The sequence below is a fragment of the Palaemon carinicauda genome, chromosome 25, assembly GCF_036898095.1.
Source record: "Palaemon carinicauda isolate YSFRI2023 chromosome 25, ASM3689809v2, whole genome shotgun sequence".
Classification (NCBI taxonomy): Eukaryota; Metazoa; Arthropoda; class Malacostraca; order Decapoda; family Palaemonidae; genus Palaemon; species Palaemon carinicauda.
The window spans coordinates 95,561,175-95,588,263 of NC_090749.1; the positions used below are offsets into that span (position 1 = coordinate 95,561,175).

The 27,089-nt window shown below is 39.1% G+C and overlaps 1 protein-coding gene across 3 annotated transcripts in view; it reads left to right on the top strand.

Moving 5' to 3' along the window:
- The window catches only part of LOC137618720 (KH domain-containing protein akap-1-like), a 78,943-nt gene extending 52,199 nt beyond the window's left edge, over positions 1–26,744 (top strand). For all 3 annotated transcript variants that reach the window (XM_068348884.1, XM_068348886.1, XM_068348885.1), the window contains 5 exons: positions 7,815–7,963; positions 8,116–8,296; positions 22,119–22,328; positions 25,097–25,230; positions 26,044–26,744. In XM_068348884.1, the coding sequence (XP_068204985.1) occupies positions 7,815–7,963; positions 8,116–8,296; positions 22,119–22,328; positions 25,097–25,230; positions 26,044–26,115 (746 nt within the window). In that variant the 3' untranslated portion in view covers positions 26,116–26,744. The remainder of the gene's footprint in view (positions 1–7,814; positions 7,964–8,115; positions 8,297–22,118; positions 22,329–25,096; positions 25,231–26,043) is intronic.
- Positions 26,745–27,089: the final 345 nt, after the last annotated feature.

Below are 27,089 nucleotides of genomic sequence, written 5' to 3' on the forward strand. Positions count from 1 at the left end.
TTTTCTTCATCCTCCCCTCTCTTGGGGAAAGCAGCATCCTGGGTTCTCTGCACAGCTGACCTCAAACCAATGCAGGTAAACCATGTTCCCTTGTGTTCCTAGTATTAAGTTAATACTGTTGTGTTCCCATACCCTGACGAGGTGGTATTGGGAGTGTCCTAGCCTAAAGTTTCCATCTAAAGAACTTCAGGTCAACTTCCTAGGACAAGTCACACTTTTTCCTTCACACACAGCTTACGTAGGCCGCTTCCCTTGCATAGCAAGGTGCGAAGCGAGATGCAGGGACTCTTTATTGTTGAGTGCTGACACACTCAGATAATGAGTCCCCGGGCAAAGCCAAAAGCCAGTATGGCTGGAACTTATTCCACCCTTCCTAAGGGTTAAGTTTCCCACTTTAGATAACGTGGTTTGTATTCCAGTTACGGAACAAATGACAAATTCGGAGATAATTTGTATTTTTCTAACTATACAAACCTTAGCTATTTAATCAAATTTGCCCGCCAGCCCTGTCCCCCGTGAAGTTCTACCTCTAAGCAAAGTGAGCTTACCACACAGGTGTGTGAGGGGGGAGGGTAGCTAACTACCCTCCCTACCCTCCGCTAACTAGTGGTGGGGTCGTAAACCCTCGTTAAAATTTTAATGGCTCGTCCTTTCAGCTACGCCGAAAGTAATTACCCACTTTAAATAGCTAAGGTTTGTATAGTAAGGAAAAATACAAATCTCCGAATTTGTCTTATTAAAAAAAGTTTTAATATCTGTCGAGTTCATATCATAATGTCTGGTGACGTCATAGTACCGGCAGAAAGCGTCTGGGCAATACAGTGATTTCCTTTCAATACGCTAACATTCAATAATTCTAGGTATGGTTCTCTTCTTGAACATCTGAGAAAACAAAGTTACTATATCTTTTGTTCTCACCATATTTAGGGTAGAAGAAATGTACGCCATTTTAAGCAGCTCATGTGGAAGATAGTGACACTGAGATCAGACTTTTGTTTAGTCAAATGCTGTAGCCTCTGTACCTTGGATTCCATGGTCACGTTCTCTTGCTTGATGATAAGCTCTATCAGATTACTCAGTCAGTTTTATTATCTTATTTTTTTCCAAGTTAATTCTTGGCAAGCTTTCATAGAAGGAATAAGGCTGCCTTATCCCTATCTTTGCCTTCACTATTAATCACTTGAAGTTCTTATCCTGGTGAGTACCTTGAGTACCTTGCTTTGCATGATGTTATCTCCATTTTATTATTATTATTAGCTAAGATACAATCCTAGGGGAAAACACAGGATGCTACAAGCCGTATAAGGGCTCCAACAAGGAAAATAGTCCAGCGAAGAAAGTAGATAAGGAAACAGAATAGTGGGCCTTAGTGTACCCTTAAGGAAGAGAATTAACCCTAGACAGTGGAAGACCAGGTTTTTCCGAAATTTTTCGTTGTTTCGAACAGAATAGTTTTGTTACCTTTCATCATATAGTCATGCTCACCTTGTTTTTGTTTTCATTATTAATGTGATTGTGATAGCTTTATTCTTGCCAGTTACCATCCCTTATTGTAATTTTATTATTTGATATCGTTTGGTAAAATGCAAGAATGGTTATGCTGAGAGTAATCAACTGTTCCGTAGTTAGCAGTTTGTTTTTAAAGGGTCCTTGGAGCTTGTGATCGTATTCGTACGATCTCCAGTTCTGTTTAGAAATCCCTCTATTGTAGTCGTGAAGTCGTGAAGTTTGTGTGACTGGTCTGGAATTTGGTGCTGCCTATGATCGTCCTAATCATGAACGCGTCATTTTCAAACTTGACAGATGATAGTTTGAGGATCATTTCTTATTGTTATTTGATATTTAACTGATAGATAGCGAAGAGAAGCAGTAGATGGACATTATTATGACTATGCTATATAGTTTTGATCTGGTGTTCCTCATGGTAGCATGATTGGTCCATTAAATTTTATTTCAATGCTCGCTGGGTTGAAATTTATGAATTTAGACCCACGCATTTCTAAAATTGATATTTTATCGTATTCTGTTCAGCACTCAACAATAAAGAGTCCCTGCATCTCGCTTCGCACCTTGCTATGCAAGGGAAGCGGCCTACGTAAGCTGTGTGTGAAGGAAAAAGTGTGACTTGTCCTAGGAAGTTGACAGGTGGTTTTAGAAGAGGTAGGGGTTGTATGAATCAGATTTTTACAGTTAGGCAGATATGCGAGAAATATTTAGCAAAAGGTAAGGAGGTGTATGTTGCGTTTATGGATCTGGAGAAAGCATATGATAGAGTTGATAGGGAAGCAATGTGGAATGTGATGAGGTTATATGGAGTTGGTGGAAGGTTGTTGCAAGCAGTGAAAAGTTTCTACACAGGTAGTAAAGCATGTGTTAGAATAGGAAATGAGGTGAGCGATTGGTTTCCGGTGAGAGTGGGGCGGAGACAGGGATGTGTGATGTCGCCGTGGTTGTTTAACTTGTATGTTGATGGAGTGGTGAGAGAGGTGAATGCTAGAGTGCTTGGACGAGGATTAAAACTGGTAGGCGAGAATGATCATGAATGGGAGGTAAATCAGTTGTTGTTTGCGGATGATACTGTACTGGTAGCAGACACAGAAGAGAAGCTTGACCGACTAGTGACAGAATTTGGAAGGGTGTGTGAGAGAAGGAAGTTGAGAGTTAATGTGGGTAAGAGTAAGGTTATGAGATGTACGAGAAGGGAAGGTGGTGCAAGGTTGAATGTCATGTTGAATGGAGAGTTACTTGAGGAGGTGGATCAGTTTAAGTACTTGGGGTCTGTTGTTGCAGCAAATGGTGGAGTGGAAGCAGATGTACGTCAGAGAGTGAATGAAGGTTGCAAAGTGTTGGGGGCAGTTAAGGGAGTAGTAAAAAATAGAGGATTGGGCATGAATGTAAAGAGAGTTCTATATGAGAAAGTGATTGTACCAACTGTGATGTATGGATCGGAGTTGTGGGGAATGAAAGTGATGGAGAGACAGAAATTGAATGTGTTTGAGATGAAGTGTCTGAGGAGTATGGCTGGTGTATCTCGAGTAGATAGGGTTAGGAACGAAGTGGTGAGAGTGAGAACGGGTGTAAGAAATGAGTTAGCGGCTAGAGTGGATATGAATGTGTTGAGGTGGTTTGGCCATGTTGAGAGAATGGAAAATGGCTGTCTGCTAAAGAAGGTGATGAATGCAAGAGTTGATGGGAGAAGTACAAGAGGAAGGCCAAGGTTTGGGTGGATGGATGGTGTGAAGAAAGCTCTGGGTGATAGGAGGATAGATGTGAGAGAGGCAAGAGAGCGTGCTAGAAATAGGAATGAATGGCGAGCGATTGTGACGCAGTTCCGGTAGGCCCTGCTGCTTCCTCCGGTGCCTTAGATGACCGCGGAGGTAGCAGCAGTAGGGGACTCAGCAGTATGAAGCTTCATCTGTGGTGGAAATGTGGGAGGTTGGGCTGTGGCACCCTAGCAGTACCAGCTGAACTCGGCTGAGTCCCTGGTTAGGCTGGAGGAACGTAGAGAGTAGAGGTCCCCTTTTTGTTTTGTTTCTTGTTGTTGTCGGCTACCCCCCAAAATTGGGGGAAGTGCCTTTGGTATATGTATGTATGTATGCTGTTCAGTTATACATAAGGGAATACAGAAGATCATTTATGATTATTCAGGTTAATGTGCTTCAACTGAAAATACAAAGGTTATTATCACACAAGGGCTTCAGAATTAACCTATATAACATTATCTTTTTCCTCAAATTGGATATCTTCTAAAGAAAGCTCTTTAAGCAATCATACTGGTCTTTTTTTTATTACCGATGGGCTATTATTTATTGGTATATAACCATGAATACCATCACTATTACATTGTGTACATACCTAAAATTTTCACATATAAGTCACTTTTAGATTAATTTAGCTTTATCTAATAATACCATTTTAAAATTGAAACCTTGAATTCAGTAGGCTAGCCTTGGCCTCAGTGCGATAATGAGTCTCGTACATGAAAAGATTCACATTATGAAATAAAATGATAATAATGGTAATAAATCAATTTTTACATTTTATATTATTAGCATATCTTATTAAATAATCTATTCAATGAATAATTCTGTATCAATGAAATCATCTTTTTTCTGTAGGGGATCAGCTGAGAAAATGTAAACATTGTCAGCTGATTCAAACCATTGCTATCGAGGATATGCTCACTTATAAAGAAAACAAGAACTATTCTTAATATACTTTCCAAAACCTTTTATAGTAACAATTTTCATAGTTTACTAAAAGCTATTAGTATCATTAGTTATCACTTGAATGTGTAAATGTGTTCGTTTGTTCGTTATGATGGGCGATGGAACGTAACCAAAACAATGGTTTGTTTTAGGCGTCGTTATAATGAAAAACATTATGTAAAGTTGTCTATTTCATTTATTTTGAATTTCAAAGGAGACAATAAGTAAAACAACATTTGTAATAACATAATTGCAAAATTAATATTTGATATCTGTTGCTGCAAAGGCTAGCCGTATACACAGAGGATTTTGTAATTTTGCGTTTTGTCTTATACTATAGAAGGGGGGGGGGGGAATTCATAAGAATTTGCTCTTGATTTTTTATATTGTCTTATATAAAGGTTGTCTTATACTGTATAAGGAAATATAAGGGCTTTGGTTTTAAAAACAAGCCTAATGCATTTTATTATTATTGTTATTACTGGCTAAGCTACAAGCCTAGTTGGAAAAGCAGTATGCTATAAGCCCAATGGCCCCAAAAGTGAAAATAGCTCAGTGAGGAAAGAAAATATACTACAAGAGAAGTTTAAGAATAACAACATTAACATAAATCTTTCATGTATAAACTATAAAAACTTCAAATAACAAGAGGAAGAGAAATACGACAGAATAATGTGCCCGAGTGTACCCTCAAGCAAGAAAACTCTACCCCAAGACAGTGGAAGACCATGGTACAGAGGCTATGTCACTACCCAAGACTAGAGAACAATGGTTTGATTTTAGAGTGTCCCTCTCCTAGAAGAGCTGCTTGCCAGAGCTAAAGATTCTCTTCTACCCTTACCAAGGGGAAAGTAGCCAATGAACAATTACAGTACAGTGGTATACAGATGATGCAAGTCTTCATTGGTCCCATCTCCTTAATGTAGACCGTAGTATCCGAATCCCTAACAAATGTTGATAAAATATTAGTGCGTTAGAGAAATACGATTGTGCAAACTTGGTATCATCTTCATTCCTGTCTCTATAGGAAGTTTTCCTTTATCTGTATTCAACTCATTTAAGATTCAAGTTGTGATTCTTGATTTCAAATAAGATTTTAGGAAATATATCCTTTTGATTGTCACTTCAGCTGCATAAGAAATTGGTATATTGAGTCTCGGGAAGTATTTGAGGCCTATCTTTAGGAAATTATTTAATTCCATTATTCTGTCATGTTTTGAGTATCGTTACTTCTGGTCTTCAGCTACTTTAATTGTTAGATGAAAACTTTTGGTTTAACAAACCCCTCATCCCCTGACCTGGTGATTTTGATAGCAACTCATGAATCAAGACATGAATCTTATGATATGCCTCCACTTCACAAGCTGATCTCATATCCTATGTTTTGCCTTATTTTCAATTGCAATCTCTCGCTCTTGTGATCTTACTTTTGCACAACATTTTTTCTTTTCTGGTTGGTCCTGTCCTGTCTTTCCTTTCTTGATTGTAGTCTTTTCCCTTCTGTAAATTGGTTATAAACAATGCTTCCAGTGCACCTTGACTAAAGCACTGTAAACAGCTGTGTACCTTTTGGCTATTTCTTACATAGGTCCACCCCTATGTAGGTTTAGATATTAGTCTCGTACAAATGTACAGTCCAATGGCAGCTAAGAAATTTTGCTTACTGTCCTGTTTGAATAAATGTGAATGTGTTTATAATAGTTCCATTCTATTTTTGATGATACAGTCAGATCTAGCCATTTGCAGGATTTAGGTAACAACAAGACCACGAAGTGAGGGAACACTTTTTGTGATGGATGCACACTTAATGGCATGCTCCAAGCCTGTATTTCCTTGAATAAATTAGAAAAAATATGTATATAGAAGGTCCTCAACTTACAAAATTAATTGGTTCCAAGAAGCTGTCTATAAGTCAAATTTTGAATCCCATATCTATAATTTCCAGCTACAAAAGTCAAGAAATAGTCCTGTTTCATCTGAAATGGATATCAGGTTATTACAATTTCATTTTACCTACTGTATTAAATGAATGGTTGGATGGATGGAGTGAAGGAAGTTCTGGGTGATAGGAGGATAGATGTGAGAGAGGCAAGAGAGCGTGCTAGAAATAGGAATGAATGGCGAGTGATTGTGACGCAGTTCTGGTAGGCCCTGCTGCTTCCTCCGGTTGCCTTGGATGACCGCGGAGGTAGCAGCAGTAAGGGATTCAGCATTATGAAGCTTCATCTGTGGTAGATGATGTGGGAGGGTGGGCTGTGGCACCCTAGCAGTACCAGCCGAACTCGGTTGAGTCCCTTGTCAGGCTGGGAGGAGCGTAGAGAGGAGACATCCCCTTTTTTGTTTCATTTGTTTGATGTCGGCTACCCCCCAAAATTGGGGGAAGTGCCTTGGTGTATGTATGTATGGATTAAATGATATAATGTGTTATTACAGAATTTCTTTATCTTTGTTATCTTCAGTTGAATTTGTGTTTGTATCTCAGAAGACCTTCTGTATGTCAGTCATGAAATCAAAGATATAAGTAACAGTATTTAGTTATATAAGATCATGTACAGGAAAGGAATCATAGTCGTTTCGTCAGCGCTTGAAAACTCGCTTATCTAAAGCTGTCAGTCTCCCCTTAACCCTTTTACCCCCAGGCTATTTGGAACTTTCCAACCCTTAACCCCAGGGGTTATTATTTTTTTAAGCACATTTTGCAATATATATTTTTTGAATTGCTCTAACAGCCTTAATTTTCATCATAGAGAGGTCAGGTTGGTCTCATTCTTTTGGAAAATGCCTGAAGTTTCTCATAAAGTTATAAAAAATGTCCAAAAAAATGCAAATAGCATTTTTTTGCAAGGACGTACTAGTATGTCCGTGGGAGTAAAGGGATGAGTTTTGTGAAACGTACTAGTGCGTCCATTGGGAGTAAAAGGGTTAATCTTGTTTGGAACTGAATATGGTAAACTGTATTTCATCTTGATGTATATTCACAGTTATATGAGTGAATGCCCCTTTGAAAGTGAAATTTTAAGGCCATTTGTAATTATGTAATATGACTTTTTGTGGGTTTTATCATAGACAGTTCTAAAATCACTGATATATAATTGGGAATGTATACTCAAATAATTATTTGTGGAATGCCTTGCCCTTGCCCCTAAATTTTCAAATTAAACAGGCCTGGCAATAGGAAAGTGTGCCTTTAGTTTTTTTTTTTCTATGATTTGCTGGTGCGTGACCGTGAGAATCTATCAATGTTAGTGTTTTGTAGTATCTATATATACGACATTTACTTATTAGTCAACACTATTTCAAATAATGCCGTGAGGAGTACAATGTTCTAAATAGAAATGTGCTGCAACGGTGTCTCAGTACTTTAAGATGAAAAAGGTTACCTTTCTTGCTCTGAGCCTCTTATTTTTATTGTTGTATCTGTAAACTTCAGAAGTAGTCAAATAACACAAGGAGTTTTACAGTTATTAAGTGGTTATATTAAGTACTGTTTTACCAATATTTTCATTCCATTTAAAAGACTTTTACCAGTGTCAACTTAGGCATTTATAGTGAAATGACTGTTAAGTGTTATACCAGCCCATTTATTTTTCTTGTTTTATAATACAGGTACAAAGTCACAAGTAGAGGCAGCTTTGGACATGATTCGCGAATATTTCCCCATCAACCGTTACCCAGAATTGACGCTTGCGCAGGTCCACGGTCGTTCGCCTGCCCAGCCTCCCGCTCAGAGCGTCATAAATAACCAAGCGATGCAGGTATTGATATGTGACGTACTCTAGTGTTTTAGAAAGAGACCTAATTTAAGTAAATAATACACAATCATATAAAGTTAAGACAGTTTTAAAAATCATATTCTTTGAGTTATAAAAAGTAAAGCACTCACATATTCATTGCCTTCCTCAATCAGATTGAAATTGCCATGGGAGTCGTAGTGGAGGTCCGGGTCAGCGCCGTCGCCAGCGGCAATGAGGTCTGGGTTCAGCAACCCCTCCACCCATCGTACTCTGCGCTGCAGCGCCTCCAGGCCTGCATGAACCTCAACTATGCAGATGGCTCCACAACTCCACAGATTCCTGGTCCCATTCCAGGTAAGCTTTGCAATTTGGTGGTATTATTAGTATTAATACTAGCTAAGCTACAACCCTAGCTGGAAAAGTAGGATATTATAAGCCCATGGGCTCCAATAGTGAAAAGTAATCCAATGAGGAAAAGAAATAAATAAACTACAAGAGAAGTAATGAACAATTAAAGTAACGTAATTCAAGAACAAAACTGTAACATCAATATAAATCTTTCATAAATAGAGGACTTCTATCTCATGATACAAAAGAGAAAGGAATAGCATCATACCATGCAATTACTGTGGAGTAATACGTCACAGTACATCCTTAATGGGTTTGAAGAGATCTGACGTAAGTATTTTTGTCTTAGGTCTGGTTTTAGTGACAACTATTTTTTTTTTTATAAAAATCAGATTTGTTCCGGCGCATACAAATCCTCATCATATATCATATGATAGATTTACAGCGAATCTGGAGTACACAGCCATTACAATATATAAAGAGGTTTAAACAATATGTCCAATAGTTACCTGTCGGCAGCGGGGAACATATGTGAGCTCCCTCAAACCACCCATCCTTTGCTCTCAGGGATGGTGAGGTTGCAGACACTTAAAGAAACTATCGAGCTCAAGTGTCTCTCAAACCCGAGTCTGGCAAAATTCCAGGCAGGTACGTTTGCATTAGGATACCGCAACCCTGCTTTTTTAACGATACTCTTGTAATTTGTTCTCGGTATGATGCTATGGCATCTTGGGATATAGTCCTCGTGTTAGAGACTTCATTAATGTTATTATGTCTCCATTAATAGGTTGGCCAATGGGGAACGCAGGAGTCTCACCTATGCCACCTTGCAGTTAGACGTTAGACTTCCTTGCATGAAAAAGTCTTTTCCCTTCTGTTTATTCTGTTTACTTGTGGGAGCTACAGGTGTCCTAGTGAGTTCTGCTGATTCAACATACTCATTTTCGCTTATTTGTAACTGATTACTTTGATCATCTATCGCCATACTTGGTCTGCAAAGCGACTTCAGATTTGTGCTTAATGCAAGCTGTCTCTCGGCGTACACTCGCCTGAACGCACAATTATCAGTGTGCAGAGCACTCGGCAACATGTCTCTTCAAAATACAGTATGCTGGCATGGCCGCACACTCTCTTGAACAATCCTTTCATTGGGTGACTGACCTTGATAGACCACTGGCGTGTGCTCAATTTGTTAGGAGTTTAGAGTAGGGGGTTTATTCCACCTCAGTGTCACTCACATCATGCTTCACCTTAGAACGAAAGGGTGTGATCTCTTTAACGAGATTTTAGTGCTTGCGGGAGCTAAACATCGTTTATGTGTATGCTCTCCGACTTTCGCACACAATTTGAAAGTCTGTCCAATGGACCTTTGTAGTTGTGCACGTCAACTATCAGTTACTTTTATTCCCATTATGGATGAAGATCAGCCAGAGTGGTTTTATTTTGCTGACAATTGTCTTCAATAGAATTTGGGTCAATATCACACTCCCTCTCTTCAGAATCCATAGATTGCTCTTCCATGGAGTAACACTTCTAGCCCCCTTATTTGTTCCTACAAAAGACACAACCCTTGATAGCACGGTTGGTTTCAACTTGAGTCGTAGGTTTGATTCCTCGACCATCCAGAAGCATTAACCAATTTTTAGTGAATATATATGCCAATTGTAAAATTCAATATTAGATATCATTGTGGTTGATATTTATTTGATGGAAAGAAGCAAGTTAGACTGAAAAGACTGTAAATGACTCCTACACAAATACAAATCTGAGCAAGTACTGAGGATTGTACTGTATAATTAAAAGGAATATACCTACCTCCCAAGAGTTTTTACAGATAGGGTGCCTATCTAATAGATGTATTTCGTCTTATAATTCTGAGCTGTCACTTGCTGGTGTCCTAGCCTATGGCATGTCACCCTTTGCCGGTCGACCAGAGAGCTCCGACCCTGTTGCTGCCCACTCCCCCTTTTTAGTACCAAATGTGCTTCGGACAGCTTAAGAGACATGCGTACCAATCGTGCTCTTCATCAGCATGCTCTGAGGACGGATGCTGACCCCTGACTAACATCTGTAAAAGAGCAGACAGGGTCAAAAGCACAGCTGATATGTGCCTAGAAGGGCCAGTCACCTGCTATGAAAGTCAACGGCCAAACCACGCTGAGAAAACCTCTTCTCTTCCGAGCAGTGAAGTTAAGCAGCATTGGGGTATCAGTTCTAGGATGGGTGACCTGGAATCGTTAGAGGCTATTGACAAATTTGTAAGAAAATTGTAACATTGCATACAAGCATGCGAAATACCAAAGTGTTTCACAATGTTTGCCTCTTCCACTAAGGGCAGGATTCCTCCTGGGATGCTATGTGTAGGAGGAGGCCAGTAACCCAGATATAGGATTGTTTGTTGTTGCACATTGGAGCTTGGAACTGTGGAGTTGCTCCAGTCTGGATTCCTCCTCCTGTTCACGAACTCTCCTCCTCTGATTTACCACCATCAGCCTTATCAGCGTGTCGTCAGGAATTGTCAAAGGACTTGGCCTCCAGGTAAAGGTCCTCTCTCCAGAGTTCATTCATATACAGTTGGACGCAGGAATTCTAGGCACACCTCCCTCTGAGGAAGCGCATCCTGTCACACCCTTACTGCACGGCCAGATCATGCGAGTAGCCCAGCCCACACCCTCTGCCATCTTTCCCTACACAAGCTGTGTGATTACTCGCAACGCAGTAAAGTTGTCACAGGATATGGACGAATTTTGACACACTTCATCCAAGAGGAACATCCCAAATAGCCATGAAATAATAAGGCCGTTTTTTCATGGTAGTTGATGTGAAGGAGGCCTACTGCCAGATCCTGATCTATCTCAGCTATAGAGCAGGGACACTTGCCAACGGCATTTGTCTCCTAAGTCACCTGGAAGAGTCGCATTGGGACAAACTTCTCTTGTTAATTCATGGTCTGGGAGATTTCACCACGGTGTCGTGTCTGTGGTGGGCTGTGATGGACAATGACCGGTTTGGGAAAGCCATCAACACCTTCGGGTGAGGAGTCTTCCCACCTCGGGATGAACTGGTGTCTTCGAAAGGTAGTCTTCTCTCTTCTTCAAGGGCCCCATCTGCAAAAGAGCTTTAGCAGAAGGAAGCTGGAAGACCTATGCTCCCTGGAACGTGTTGTTCCAAACAGTCATCTCTATTTTCAGTCCTTCTAATAGTATATGAAGAGACACTGTTCACAGGACAGCAAACCTCCTTGGACTCTTAATCTAATAGGACAGCCCCAGTCTGGATCAGCAATGTGCCGTTCAGGACGAACCCATTTAAAGGGCTCTTCTTCCTGCTAGTGTGTGCGCTGGATCTTTGGTAATACACGGGTACGTCAAAAGAAACAAGGGAGGCGGGAGAATACACCTCCGGTAACACCTAGAGACGTTGCAAGGATTACTTGGTTGATACAATCTCAAAGTATGGAAACATGAAGTAGCTTTTAAACACTGTTGTTCTCTTTTGACTGGTCACTTAGTGATATAAGTATCAACACCACTGTAGAGACAGTAACAATGAAGGTAGTACTGTTTTCTTTGCTGTCTACCAACTGATGGCAAAGTCCTACTAGTCTTCAGTGCTTGTCTTGGTAACTCCTAACAGCTGCAGTAATACTGGATCAAGAACATTTGGGAAGGACAGACGGGGCAAAATGATGAAGAAGGTAGTCCTAGAATGGTTCTTGCATTACCAGATAGCAAAGAAAACCATGACGTTGATGGGTTTGCCAAGAATCAATCGATTTGCAAATTCAGAAACTTGTAATGTTATGCTCAGCAATACCAGACCTATAAGAAGCATTTGAAGAGCCTTTACTGGATCCTTGAGACGACTTCGACATCGAAGCTCTCCGCTAGCAGATGAGTGTCTTGAATCGAATCCAAGCCACTCTCAACTTGGTTTAATTATGATAGTGTTTAGAGGACCACGGGTAAAATGGGTACTCGTACCTTCTACCCCTCCAGATAGAGGCTCATTGGGTTTACCGCCTCAGTCTGACATGTTCCTTCGACCACACTCCTAGAAACTCACAACTCGGTGGAATCACGACTGGAAGTTATCCAACATCTCGCAGAGGACAGTTTTCTCTCGAGGTCTTACAAGAGATATCGGTATACTTCCTGGAATTGTCGATTTTAGGATGCCAAAACAAGTGGGCCAACTTATGCCAGAGTCAGCCAGGAGTTTGATTTTACCTCCAAAAGGAAATGGCTCCTCTCTGGATTAGGAATAAGAATATTATTCAGCATTATGGTCAGATCTTCATACTTGCATTGAGTGTTAAATGAACTTGTCCTTCGAGGGAGATAACATGCCATCCTTGGGCAATACGGAAAAGAGACTGTAGTACTGTTGGGGCTTACTTCATACAGAAACCTTCCCTGAAGAGGGGTTTTCTTGTTTGATATAGCTTTGACAGATAAGGGAACAAGCATCATAAGACTCGCCTTTAGAGGTTATCCTGTCGAGCGTTGGGGACAGGTCTTGTTCCCTCCGTTTGTTCCTGTGCTTCTAGTTAAAACCAGGATTCCGTCTGTCCTCAATTGCAGGATCTTTTTTCTCAGTTCATGAGCCAAGAAGATGCAATAGACTACCAGGACCAGCTATAGCTGTATGTCTACTACATTAAACGTACACATACAAGTAGACCACCAACAACTCCTCTTCCTCATCACGAGATGGAGGTAACGATATGATCTCCTGACGGAGGGAAGTTTTTGACTGTACCCATTCGCCTTCCTCACATCCCACTCTGGAAGGAGGTTGGGTTACTCAGGAGGCCAGGGCAGTGGCTACGATCCTGTCTTTCTATAATAATCTTGGGTAGGTGCTCCAGTCGGTTATCTGGAAATGTTAAATGATTCTCACTGCCCACTACCTGCAAGACTCAACCCACAGGATCCTAGATACATCCTCCCTAAGATATGTTATAGCCGCATAGCAGGTGGTACAGCTACCGTAGCTCCTCTCACAGGACTAACTGCTCCAGATCGAGGGCAGTCTTTACGTGTTAGTCTTGGGTGAATGTATGAATAAGTGATCTTTTCTTTTCTTTTCATCTTTCCCTCTCTTGAGGCACGGCATCCAATAACATGTCAGCTGAATTCGATCTGTGTATAGGTAAGCCCCTCTCCATATGTAGTTATTTCTGTAGTAGCTAAGAGGTGTCATCCTCACACTCTTACGAGGGGGAGTGTGAGGTAACTTGGCAAACTTGCAAAGGTATGCCATTCCATTACTGAATGCTGCCTAAAGTTGTAAGGATCCCTCACTCTGCATGCTGTACAGTATCTGATTATGGACATCCAGGGTTAATTTTCCTGCCAGTCAGAATAGGGATTTCCACCTACCTAAGAAAGAGCCTCCTGTGGTAAAAGATGGTTTGTTTATGTGCCGGGACAAATGACAAATTTGAGAGTTCAGTCATCTGTAATTTTTCTAACTATACAAACCTGAGTCCTTGACTCAAATTATCCTGTCAGCACTGACCCCTTAAGTCCCAGCTGCACTAAAAAATGGTTTGTGATTGAGCCAGCGCGGGCGGTGCTTCCCTGCTGCTGACAGGTGACTACCAATTGGATTGTTCATACCTTGTTATGAATTTTCATAGCTGCATACTATAGCTTCTCTTAGAAGAGCTCCTTACCATAGCTAAAGAGTTTCTTCTACCCTATGGTAAAGGTCACGGGTTTGGATAGTTACAAAAAATACCAGTTACAGTGAACCCTCGCTACTTCGCGGTTCGACCATCGCGGATTCACCACTTCGCGGATTTTTTCCATAACCCATATATATACAGTAACATATATACTGTATATATATATGTATGCATGTATGTATGTATATATGTAGGTATGTATATTTGTATACATATAAATATATATATATATATATACACACACACATATATATATATATATATATACATATATATATATATATATATATATATATATATATATATATATATATATATATATATATATATATATATATATATATATATATATATATCTAAAGTAGGAAGATGTGATGTAGTTCTAAGGGAATAGTATGGGAAATATGTCTGGGTAATAAGCAAAGCTCTACCTCCAGTTTGTTTCTTCATTATGATCAGAGATAAATGTAAACAAAACATTGGTTGCCATTTTTTAACGTGCTTTTTAGCGTGTTTAGGAAATGCATAATATAAAATGGCCTTTAATATTTGTGCCTGTTTTAGTTTAGGGTACTGTAGTACATGCATTAAGTGTTCTGTACATTAAAGGGTAGTTTGTTAACAGTACTACGTACAAGGGAAGGTTTTAAAAGTCTGAATATACATGTTGAATAAATAGGTAAATATGGTGTCACTACTTCGCGGATTTTCACCTATCGTGGCCGCGTCTGGAACCTGTCTACCGCGATAAACGATGGTTCACTGTACTTTTAAATTTGTAATATATACGTTAATAAGTTTCCTTGTGATACTACCGCTATTATTATTATTATTACTTGCTTAGCCACAACCCTAGTTGGAAAAGCATGATGATAGAAGCCCAGGGGCTCCAACAGGGAAAATAGGTCAGTGAGGAAAGGAAACATGGAAAAATTAAATATTTTGAGAATAGTAACTATTAAAATAAATATTTCCTATATAAACTATAAAACCTTCAAGAAAACAGGAGAAAGGGAAATAAGATAGAATAGTGTACCTGAGTGCACCCTCAAGCAAGAGAACTCTAACCCAAGACAGTGGAAGACCATGGTACAGAGGCTATGACACTACCTAAGACTAGAGAACAATGGTTTGATTTTGGAGTGTCCTTCTCCTAGAAGAGCTTACCATAGCTAAAGTCACTCCTCTACCCTTACCAAGAGTCAAGTGGCCACTGAACAATTACAGGGCAGTAGTTAACCCATTGAAAGAAGAAGAATTGTTTGGTAATCTCAGTGTTTTTAGGTGTATGAGGACAGAGGAGAATATGTAAAGAATAGGCCAGACTATTCATTGTATGTGTAGGCAAAGGGAAAATGAACTGTAACTAGAGAGAAAGATCCAATGTAGAGTTATTGGGTCCTTTGACTGGCCAGACAGTACTGTATTGGATCTCTCTCTGGTTACGGCTCATTTTTCCTTTGCTTACATATACACCAATAGTCTAGCATATGATACACATTCTCCTCTGTCCTCATACACCTGACAACACTGAGATTACCAAACATTTCTTCTTCACCCAAGGGGTTAACTACTGCACTGTAATTATTCAGTGGTTATTTTCATTTCTAGTAGGTTGGCCAGGGCACCAGCCACCCATTGAGATACTAACACTGGCCAGACAGTACTACATTGGATCCTTCTCTCTGGTTACGGTTGATTTTCCCTTTGCCTACACACACACACACCAGATAGTCTGGCCTATTCTTTACATATTCTCCTTTGTCCTCATACACCTGACAACACTTGAGATTACCAAACAATTCTTCTTACTACACTGTAATTGTTCAGTGTCCACTTTCCTCTTTGTTAGGGTAGAAGAGACTCTCTAGCTAGGGTAAGGAGCTCTTCTAGGAGAAGGACAATCCAAAATCAAACCATTGTTCTCTAATCTTGGGTAGTGCCATAGCCTCGGTACCATGGTCTCCCACTGTTTAGGGTTGCAGTTCTCTTGCTTGAGGGTACACTCAGGCACACTGTTCTATTTTATAACTTATTTCTCTTCCTCTTGTTTTATTAAAGTTTTTATTGTTTATCAAGTAATATTCATTTTGATATTGTTGCTCTTGATATATTTCATTTTTCTGGGTTTCCTTTCCTCGCTGAGCTATTTTCCCTGTTGGAGCCCCTGGCCTTATATCATCCTCCTTTTCCAACTAGGGTTGTGGCTTAGCAAGTAATGATAATAATCCATCCATATACCAAGGCACTTCCCCCAATTTTGGGGGGTAGCCGACATCAACAAAGAAACAAAACAAAAAGGGGACTACTCTCTACGTTCCTCCAGCCTAACCAGGGACTCAGCCGAGTTCAGCTGGTACTGCTAGGGTGCCACAGCCCAACCTCCCACAATTCCACCACAGATGAAGCTTCATAATGCTGAATCCCCTACTGCTGCTACCTCCGCGGTCATCTAAGGCACCGGAGGAAGCAGCAGGGCCTACCGGAACTGCGTCACAATCGCTCGCCATTCATTCCTATTTCTAGCACGCTCTCTTGCCTCTCTCACATCTATCCTCCTATCACCCAGAGCTTTCTTCACACCATCCATCCACCCAAACCTTGGCCTTCCTCTTGTACTTCTCCCATCAACTCTTGCATTCATCACCTTCTTTAGCAGACAGCCATTTTCCATTCTCTCAACATGGCCAAACCACCTCAACACATTCATATCCACTCTAGCCGCTAACTCATTTCTTACACCCGTTCTCACCCTCACCACTTCGTTCTTAACCCTATCTTCTCGAGATACACCAGCCATACTCCTTAGACACTTCATCTCAAACACATTCAATTTCTGTCTCTCCATCACTTTCATTCCCCACAACTCCGATCCATACATCACAGTTGGTACAATCACTTTCTCATATAGAACTCTTTACATTCATGCCCAACCCTCTATTTTTTACTACTCTCTTAACTGCCCCCAACACTTTGCATCCTTCATTCACTCTCTGACGTACATCTGCTTCCACTCCACCATTTGCTGCAACAACAGACCCCAAGTACTTAAAATGATCCACCTCCTCAAGTAACTCTCCATTCAACATGACATTCAACCTTGCACCACCTTCCCTTCTCGTACATCTCATAACCTTACTCTTACCCACATTAACTCTCAACTTCCTTCTCTCACACACCCTTCCAAATTCTGTCACTAGTCGGTCAAGCTTCTCTTCTGTGTCTGCTACCAGTACAGTATCATCTGCAAACAACAACTGATTTACCTCCCATTCATGATCATTTTCGTCTACCAGTTTTAATCCTCGTCCAAGCACTCGAGCATTCACCTCTCTCACCACTCCATCAACATGCAAGTTAAACAACCACGGCGACATCACACATCCCCCTCTCAGCCCCACTCTCACCGGAAACCAATCGCTCACTTCATTTCCTATTCTAACACATGCTTTACTACCTTTGTAGAAACTTTTCACTGCTTGCAACAACCTTCCACCAACTCCATATAACCTCATCACATTCCACATTGCTTCCCTATCAACTCTATCATATGCTTTCTCCAGATCCATAAACGCAACATACACCACCTTACCTTTTGCTAAATATTTCTCGCATATCTGCCTAACTGTAAAAATCTGATTCATACAACCCCTACCTCTTCTAAAACCACCCTGTACTTCTAAGATTGCATTCTCTGTTTTATCCTTAATCCTATTAATCATTACTCTACCATACACTTTTCCAACTACACTCAACAAACTAATACCTCTTGAATTACAACACTCATGCACATCTCCCTTACCCTTATATAGTGGTACAATACACGCACAAACCCAATCTACTGGTACCATTGACAACACAAAACACATATTAAACAATCTCACCAACCATTCAAGTACAGTCACACCCCCTTCCTTCAACATCTCAGCTTTCACACCATCCATACCAGATGCTTTTCCTACTCTCGTTTCATCTAGTGCTCTCCTCACTTCCTCTATTGTAATCTCTCATTCTCATCTCCCATCACTGGCACCTCAACACCTGGAACAGCAATTATATCTGCCTCCCTATTATCCTCAACATTCAGCAAACTTTCAAAATATCCCGCCCACCTTTTCCTTGCCTCCTCTCCTTTTAACAACCTTCCATTTCCATCTTTCACTGTCTCTTCAATTCTTGCGCCAGCCTTCCTTACTCTCTTCACTTCTTTCCAAAACTACTTCTTATGCTCTTCATATGACTGACCCAGTCCCTGACCCCACCTCAGGTCAGCTGCCCTCTTTGCCTCACATACCTTGCGCTTTACTTCCACCTTTTTCTCTCTATATTTTTCATACTTCTCTATACTATTACTCTGCAGCCATTCTTCAAAAGCCCTCTTTTTCTCTTCCACTTTTACCTTCACTCCTTCATTCCACCATTCACTGCCCTTCCTCATGCTGCCTCCAACAACCTTCTTGCCACATACATCCATTGCAATCCCAACAAAATTTTCTTTTGCTAACTTCCACTCCTCCTCTAAATTACCAGTTTCTCTTACTCTCACCTCGTCATATGCCATTTTCAACCTTTCCTGATATTTACTTTTTACCCCCGGTTTTATTAGCTCTTCAACCCTCACTAGCTCCCTTTTACATCCACCTACTCTATTCCCCCACTCTTTTGCTACAACTAATTTTCCTTCCACCAAAAAATGATCAGACATACCGTTAGCCATACCCCTAAACACGTGCACGTCTTTCAATCTTCCAAACATTCTTTTAGTTATCAACACACAATCCATTAATGCCCTTTTTACTACTCTTCCATTTGCCACTCTTACCCATGTATACTTATTTTTCTTTCTTTTTTAAAAAGCTAGCACTTATTACCATCTCTTGTTCAACACACATATCTACCAGTCTGTCACCACTCTCATTTTCACCTGGTACGCCATACTTCCCAATGACACCTTCTACCTCTCCAGCGCCCACTCTAGCATTTAAGTTACCCATGACAACTACATAATTCCTTCTACCCAGTCCTTCTACACTCCTAGTTAATTCATTCCAGAACTCATTCCGCTCTTCTTCACTTTTCTCACTACCTGGCCCATACACACTGACAAACGCCCAACATTCCCTACCCAACCTAACCCTTACCCACATTAACCTAGATGATATCTCCTTCCATTCCACTACTTTACCTGTCATCCATTCACTCAGCAATAAAGCCACACCCTCTCTCGCTCTCCCCCTTTCAATCCCAGACACTCTACCAGACATTTCACCAAACATCACTTCACCCTTTCCTTTCATCTTTGTCTCACACAAGGCCAATACATCCATCCTTCTACTTCTAAACATACTTCCAATCTCACATCTTTTACTCTCTATCGTACTACATCCACGCACATTCAAACACCCCAAAACTAGAGTGCGGGGAGCAGTCACTCTCCCCCCAGCTCCATCTCTCTGATAACGTCTCACAGGATTTTTTTATACAGGAGTCCCAGCCCCCTCGTCCCGTCCCTTTTAGTCGCCTCTTACGACACGCAGGGATAACGTTGGCGCTATTCTAATTGTTTTTATGCCCCCGCGGCCAAGAGACTAGCAGCTCTTGTAGGAGGACACTCCAAAATCAAATCATTGTTCTGTAGTCCTGGGTAGTGCCATAGCCTCTATATCAGGGCCTTTCACAGTCTTGGGGTAAAGTTCTCTTGCTTGAGGGTACACTCAGGCACACTAATCTTTCTTATTTCTCTTCCTCTTGTTTTTTCCACGTTTTTATATTTTATATATGAAAGATTTAATTTAATGTTGTTACTGTTCCTAAAATATTTTATTTCAATTGTTCATTAATTCTCGTGTATATTTATTTCTTTATATCCTTTCCTCACTGTGCTATTTTTCCCTATTGGAGCCCCTGGGCTTCTAGCATTCTGCTTTTTAAACTAGAGCTGTAGCTTAGCTTGTAAAAGTGATAGTACATCATTTTTATTACTAGTTAAGCTACATCCCTAGTAGAAAAAGCATAGCCCAGTGAGGAAAGGAAATAAGGAAATAAATAAACGATATGAAAAAGTATAAACTATTGAAAAAAAATGTTTTGAAAACAGTAACATGAAAACAGGTACAGTATTTCATATATAAACTATGAAAAGACATGTCAGCCTATTCAACATAAAAAACATTTGCTGAAAAATTGAACTTATGAAGTTCTACTAATTCAACTACCTGATTAGGAAGATCATTCCACAACTTGGTCACAGTTAAAATATAACTATTAGAATAGTGTAGTATTGAGCCTCATGGTGAAGGCATGACTATTAGAATTGACTGTATGCCTAGTATTACGAACAAGAGGGAACTGTCCGGGAAGATCTAAATGTAAAGGATGATCAGAATTATGAAAAATTTTATACAACATGCATAGCAAACTAATTGAACGATGGTGCCAGAGATTAATATATAGATCAGGAATAACAAATTTAATAGACTGTAAGTTCCTGTCCAACAAATTAAGATGAAGACCAGACAAGAGAACAATACTTGAACCAAGGTAGAGTGAAAGAATCAAAACACTTCTTCAGAATAGATTGATCACCAAAAATCCTAAAAGAATTTTTATTTAAGCCAATTTTTTGTTCAATTGAAGAAGACACAGACCTAATGTGTTTCTCAAAAGTAAATGTGCTATCGAGAAACACATCTAAAATTTTAAGTCATGCAGAGTTAAAGAAACATTAGCAATGCTGAGATCTGGATGTTGAAGAGCCACTGTCCGTGACCTACTTACAATCACACTTTGAGTTTTGTTAGGATTCAACTTCATGCCCCTTAATTTGCACCATGCACTAATTTTAGATAAATCTCTATTAAAGGATTCAGCAACCCCAGATCTACATTTTGGAGATGGAATTGATGCAGAGTGTACTATCATCTGCATATGCAACAAGCTTGTTTTCTAGGCCAAACCACATGTCATGTGTATATAGTAGTGTGGAACACCATATATCACATCCCTATACTTACTATGGTGCCCATCAACAACTCTTTGCAATCTATTACTTGAAAAATCAATAATGATGCTAAGAAACAACCCACCCACTCCTAACTGTTTGAGTTTGAAGACAAGGGCTTCATGATTAACATGGTCAAAGGCAGCACCAGAATCAAGGCCAATCATACGAACCTCCTGATCACAATCAAGCGATTTCTGTACAGCATTGGAAGTTTTAAGAAAGGCATCATATGCTCTAAGGCCTTTACGAAAACCAATTGCAAACTAGGGAACAGATGAATACCTTTAGCAAACCTATTAAGAATTTTTGCCAAAAGATGTTAAAAAAACTTTAGATATTATGGGAGTTATGGAAATTGGGCAGTAATCAATTGGGCTTGAGCTACCTCAAACACATTTACATAGTGGAGTAACATTACCAATTCTCCAACATGTATAATAAGAGACTGATGTAAGGTCGGTTAAAACAATGTAACTTGGGTTTAATTTACGTTCAGCATGTCGAACCTACATGGATAGGAACATAACTGTATGTCCTTATTTGAAGGACATAGGAACATTATTGTACATCCATTCTGGAAGTAGTTGATGTCCTAAAGAGTCTCTCCGTACATACTGAGCTAAAAAGTATGGGCTTTGTGTTCCCCCTTTTAAACATAGTGGTTTCCTAGCTCATAAAATTGTGTAGAGAAACTCAATGGAACTCCTAGGAAAAATGCTTAAATTCAGAAATTATTGGTGTAAGTTAACATCATTAACATATTTAGTCTGCAGACTTATGAGGAGTGGCTGGTACTTATGTAACTTAGTAGAATTAGATACATTTTGTTTTGTGATTGACAAGAGTATTTGGTAGTTCAAAAGTGAATGGACTCTTTGTGTATATTTCTATATATGTAGGCTAAACTATCTTCATTCGGTTACTATTATAAAGATAAGAATGATTAACTTTTGCATATTTATAATTTAATTTCCATTTGTAATGTGTTCAGAAAATTTCTATAACAGAGATAAAATTGTCATAGAATTTTGTTAGGTTATAAATTGAAATGCCTTAAGTTAGGGACATAATTTATCAATTATTTGTATAATATATGTATTCATTGAACATGCAATTTTTATTTTAATCCACAGAGAGAACTGTGTGCGTTGCCCAAATAGACAGTCGTTGGTATCGATGTCAGGTCTTGAATTCCACAGAGGATACAGTCTTAGTCGTGCTATTGGACGTCGGCGGGGCGCTGACAGTCCCCGCCTCGTCGCTCCGACAAATCCGACGTGACTACGCAACGCTGCCCTTCCAGGCGACACAGTGCTTGTTGCATGGAATCCAGCCCACTTCCAGTAAGTACACAAACGATGACGTATGGGTTTTATTTTTTTTACCTCCTCCAAGGAAGTTGGAAGGAGGTTATGTTTGTGTATTTGTTAGCCTAGCCACAATTTTATTTGTAGAGTAATGAAACTTGCAGGGATTAACTCTTATGTAAAAAGCTGGAAATTATCAAATTTGGAAGGTCAAGGTCAAAGGTCAAGGTCACAGTCAAGCAAAATGTCCAATTGATATAATCAGCCATAAGTTTGGACTTCGTAGTCACAGAGACTTCTGACTAGGTTCATATTTGAGAGTATGAAAATCCACGTTAATTAATACATGTTAAGGTCAAAGTTCAAGGTCAAGCAAAAGGTTGAGAAATAAGCTGCCGTGGTTAAGGTCTGCGCCCTACTGAGTGCCCCTCTAGTTAAGTGCTTGCAGTTGTATTGATGGTTCTAGAAATTTTCAACTTTTCAGACATAAGTCTAACACCAGGTTCGGATTAGGAAGGCAAATTTAAACCCAGTTAAAACTTGGAAAACTCTGCCTGAATAGAATATATTTGATTTTAATTCAACTTATGATTTTGTAGACTATCAATAATTCTTGTATTTTTTATAAGTATTGTATACATTATTAAATTCAGAAAACGTAATAATGGACAGATGTCCAAATCGTTTCTCAGGAGAGATTAAGTAGATAAAAAAAAAAAGTAGATTTGTTTTAATATTGCAGTTTCTCCTTAACAGGCTAACATAAGTCTCTCTTCGTAATTTATATATGACATCTATTATATCGTGTTACTGATCTTTAACCCTTTTACCCCCAAGCTATTTGGAATTTTCCAGCCCACAACCCCCAGACGTTTTTTTTTTTTTTCAAGCACAGTTTGGAATATATTTTTTTTTAATTGCTCTAACAGCCTTAATTTTTGTCATAGAGAGGTCAGAATTGTCTCATTCTTTTGGAAAATGCCTGAAGTATCTCATAAAGTTATAAAAAATATGCAAAAAATGTATAAAGCAGTTTTTTGCAAGGATGTACCGGTACATCCATGGGGGTAAATGGATGAGTTTTGTGAAACGTACCAGTACGTCTTTTGGGGATTAAAGGGTTAAGATTTTTTATATTTTTTTCACTCAGTACTTCTTTTATTAAGTTTATTGATTTCCTTATTTCCTTTCCATACTGTGCTATTTTTCCCCTCGTGGAACCCTTGGCCTCATAGCATCCGTCTAGTAATAATAATGATAATAACTATGCTTTCCTTCGTCTTAGAATTATATAACCATCATTGTTCGATGTTTTGTTTGCTTTTATTTATGTTCTACAGCGTATGTGGAATGCAGATCAGTAGATAATAAAATGAGTTATTTATATTGCTTTATTTATCGAATTTTTTGGTATTTCCGCTAAATATCTTTCGTTTTACATCACGATTGAAATGGCATTGCCGTTTGTTGATTTTTAAGCTCCACTTATAAATTAAGCTTAATGTTCCAGGGTCTACTTATCATTGCTTAAAATTTAGTGGCTCTGGTCAAACTAGTAGGTACAACTTTGCAATACGTTTCCCTAAAACAAGTCTAGTCGGTTATTTTGGTTGGAATGTTTCTATTGTTTAATGTACAGTACTGCATATTAGGGAAGTTTTTCCCCCATAGTAGCATTAATTATTTACTTGTGTAGGGTACTCCTCACTTAACAACGGGCTTACATTCTTAAAGTATTTAGTATTTATCTTTGGAGGAAGCGTATAAAAAATAAACTATACTTAATAGTACATGTATAGTACTTTACTTAAAAACCTCTCAAGATTTCATATGATACAGAATTATATAGGTTACAGAACATGGAAAATGCCGCCAGGAAAATCTACATAGGTATACTCTGTTTTGTCGTAACTGCCAAATCACTGTTATACATATATTAAATTTCATGGAGACTGCCGTTGCTTCGAGTGGTTGTCAACCAAGTCTGACATATAGTGAAGCATACTGTATGGTACTGGATTTTGTGTGTAGATTTCTATGGGCTTGCTGTTGCACAAAGACTGTATTTAGATGTATCTGTTAATTCTACAAAATGACCCATCAACTTCCATCTGTTCAAATTTGAATGATGCAGTGAAAACAGCACTGGAGATTATACAATGGAAATCAAAAGCTCCAATACTTACCAAAGCCCAACTTGAGAATAGAGAACAGACAATAACTTTTCAGTTTATACATTCAGATGTTTTGCCAACTTGCATTGAAAAACTTTACATGGTACAGTATTAGACTGAAGGAAATTGGGCAGTGATTAGCACAGCTAGAGCTATAACCAACTTCCTTTACCAAATTGAGTATCATTACCAATTCTTCAACAGGTGCAAAAAGGACCTTTTCTTGCTAACTTGTGAAAAATAAAACAGCATAGGGTCTAGGAATTCAGCTGTCTTTGTAATGAAATCAAAGGGAAAAGGGCATTCTGGTTTATTATGCAGTAGATATTTAGATACACAAGAACATTTCACTTAGCCAATTGTATGTTTTTTTTTTTAATTTATGCTATGACCATTCATACACTGAACTGAAAATTTATCATGATAAACCCCCATCAGGACAAATTAAGAAACTAGTGTAGTTTTTTGTATGTAGAGTAGATAAGGAAGTTTCAATGAGACAAAGTTTAGAATTCTCTATTTGTTTTCAGTCTGTTTTTTGGTTATCCCTCCGGGAAAATTATTAGGTGAACTTAATTATTCTTATTTCAATTTGAGAGCAACACTAACCATTTTTGTTTTTCTCCCCAGAAGGAGGATGGGATGACACTTCCACGGCAGTCCTGGAAGAACTAGTTAGCGGCGTGATCCTGTCTGCCACGGTTGCGTCGTACACGCCCGACGGGGTGCCTCTAGTCAACCTCTACCGTTACGACCAGAAAGAGGTGAGCAAGGGAACTAGAGATTTTCATTAAGATGTAGGCTTTAAGGCTGAGTGCTTGTAAGCAACTACCGAGTGAATTTAAATTCTTATAAAAGCCAATAGGATCCTGTGGTTAAGGTCTGTTTACCGTGTCCTAAAGCTGGGATCTTTACTGATAGCTTTGCACGCATGGTATTTATGAAAATTCACTTCTTTTTCACATATATGATATATATTAAGTCTCCCAGGTTAAAACATTCAACTTGCAAACTTTTAAAGATAAAAACCTTTTCGTTAGGAGATCGTCTGACTGAGAAAATTTGAAAGCAGTTTGGGTTGTGTGTTGGTTACCCAGATTGATCATGATGTGCTTGAGAACACACAATTGGGGGAAGTTTCTCGTTCTTACGCAGGGGATTGTATGTATTATAAGCTGGTAACATCTACTTATTAAATTTTTTTTGACCAAACCAAGTAGTTTGTATAATCCGTTGTTTTCTCATACCTGCGGTTTGGAAGGTGTAGGTATGTTTTAAAAAGTCATATGATATTGTAAATGATGAAAAATGTCATTCCTCTACTGTAGTTTGTCACCAAAATTCATTCATCTTTAAGAAACAACTAAAGCCGTAGCTTACTGTATTCTCTAATATAGGGTTGATAGCTTTAGGAATAATTTACCGTAGATTTCCTCACTGGGCTGTTTCACCCTGTTGGAGCCCTTGGGCTTATAGCATCCTGCTTTTCCGATTAGGTTTGTAGCTTAGATAGTAACAATAATAATGATAATAACGAGAAAGCTGTCACTCAATACTGCTTTTGTCTTCCATTTCAGTTGATTTTCGTCAACGAGAGACTCGTCACTCTAGGTCACGCGCAGTGGATAGCACCTACACCTTCCAGTTGAAATTACAAGAAATCCTATATCCCCAGATGTCCGAACAGTCGTTGATCGAAGACCACCTCACAGGAACCTCGAAGCCCTGCTGTCGTCTCCCCGAGCAGCCTAAGATCCTCTTCGTCTCTGGTTTGTTTGGGCGGCGGCCAGCTGGCCTTAGATAACTGTACAATGTTCTCCCAAGAAGTTCCTTTCGTGTCGTTTGCGTTGAGAGAATCTGTGCCTTTATAAAGTACTTTGATAATGTTTCAGGATTTGAAGACTTTTAAGAGGTTGGTAGGTAAACCGTGAATGCAGAACCTAGGGTTGTCTTGTTGACCCCAGTACAGGGTTTTTTTTTTTTTTTCTAATCTTGTAGATCCGACTGAATCAAAGAACTTCAGTCTCCTGCATGTTGCATTGCTCCTGCAAGGGTAGTACTGCTGTCTGTGTTGTGTGTTGTTATAGAAATACTGATATCAGATTAAAACTTTCAGGTCAGCCTTTGGGAAGTTTTAACTTCATGCCCTGTGTAAGTATTTATCAATATTAGTTTGTTAAATTGACAAAGATATTTTTCATACAAAAGATATTGTAGTGTATTTTTTTTTGTCAAACAAATCATTTCATTTTACTATTGAAAGAAATGTGATGCTGTATTTATGCCTTTGAAATTTTTGTTTTCCTGAGTTGCTTATTTCAAGGAGCAGTTCTCTAGCTTATTATAGAAGACTAACGGAAAGGATCGATGATTCTAATAATAGGAAGAATTAAAGGAAGGTATCCACTTCTATTAATGTTTCTGTAAATCAGTTTCTGAGATTCAATTGCCATAAGAGCATTGCTTTGGTCTCATTGGTTATTTCAGGAAACTTGCTTATTTTAACATCCTTTGATTCTCATAGTTAAAAAGTTATTTTTTTTTCTTTTTGTAAATATAGCTAAGTTGATGTATATAAGATTTTTGCTTCTCAGTCAAACTGCTTCAAAGCAATAAATAGGGC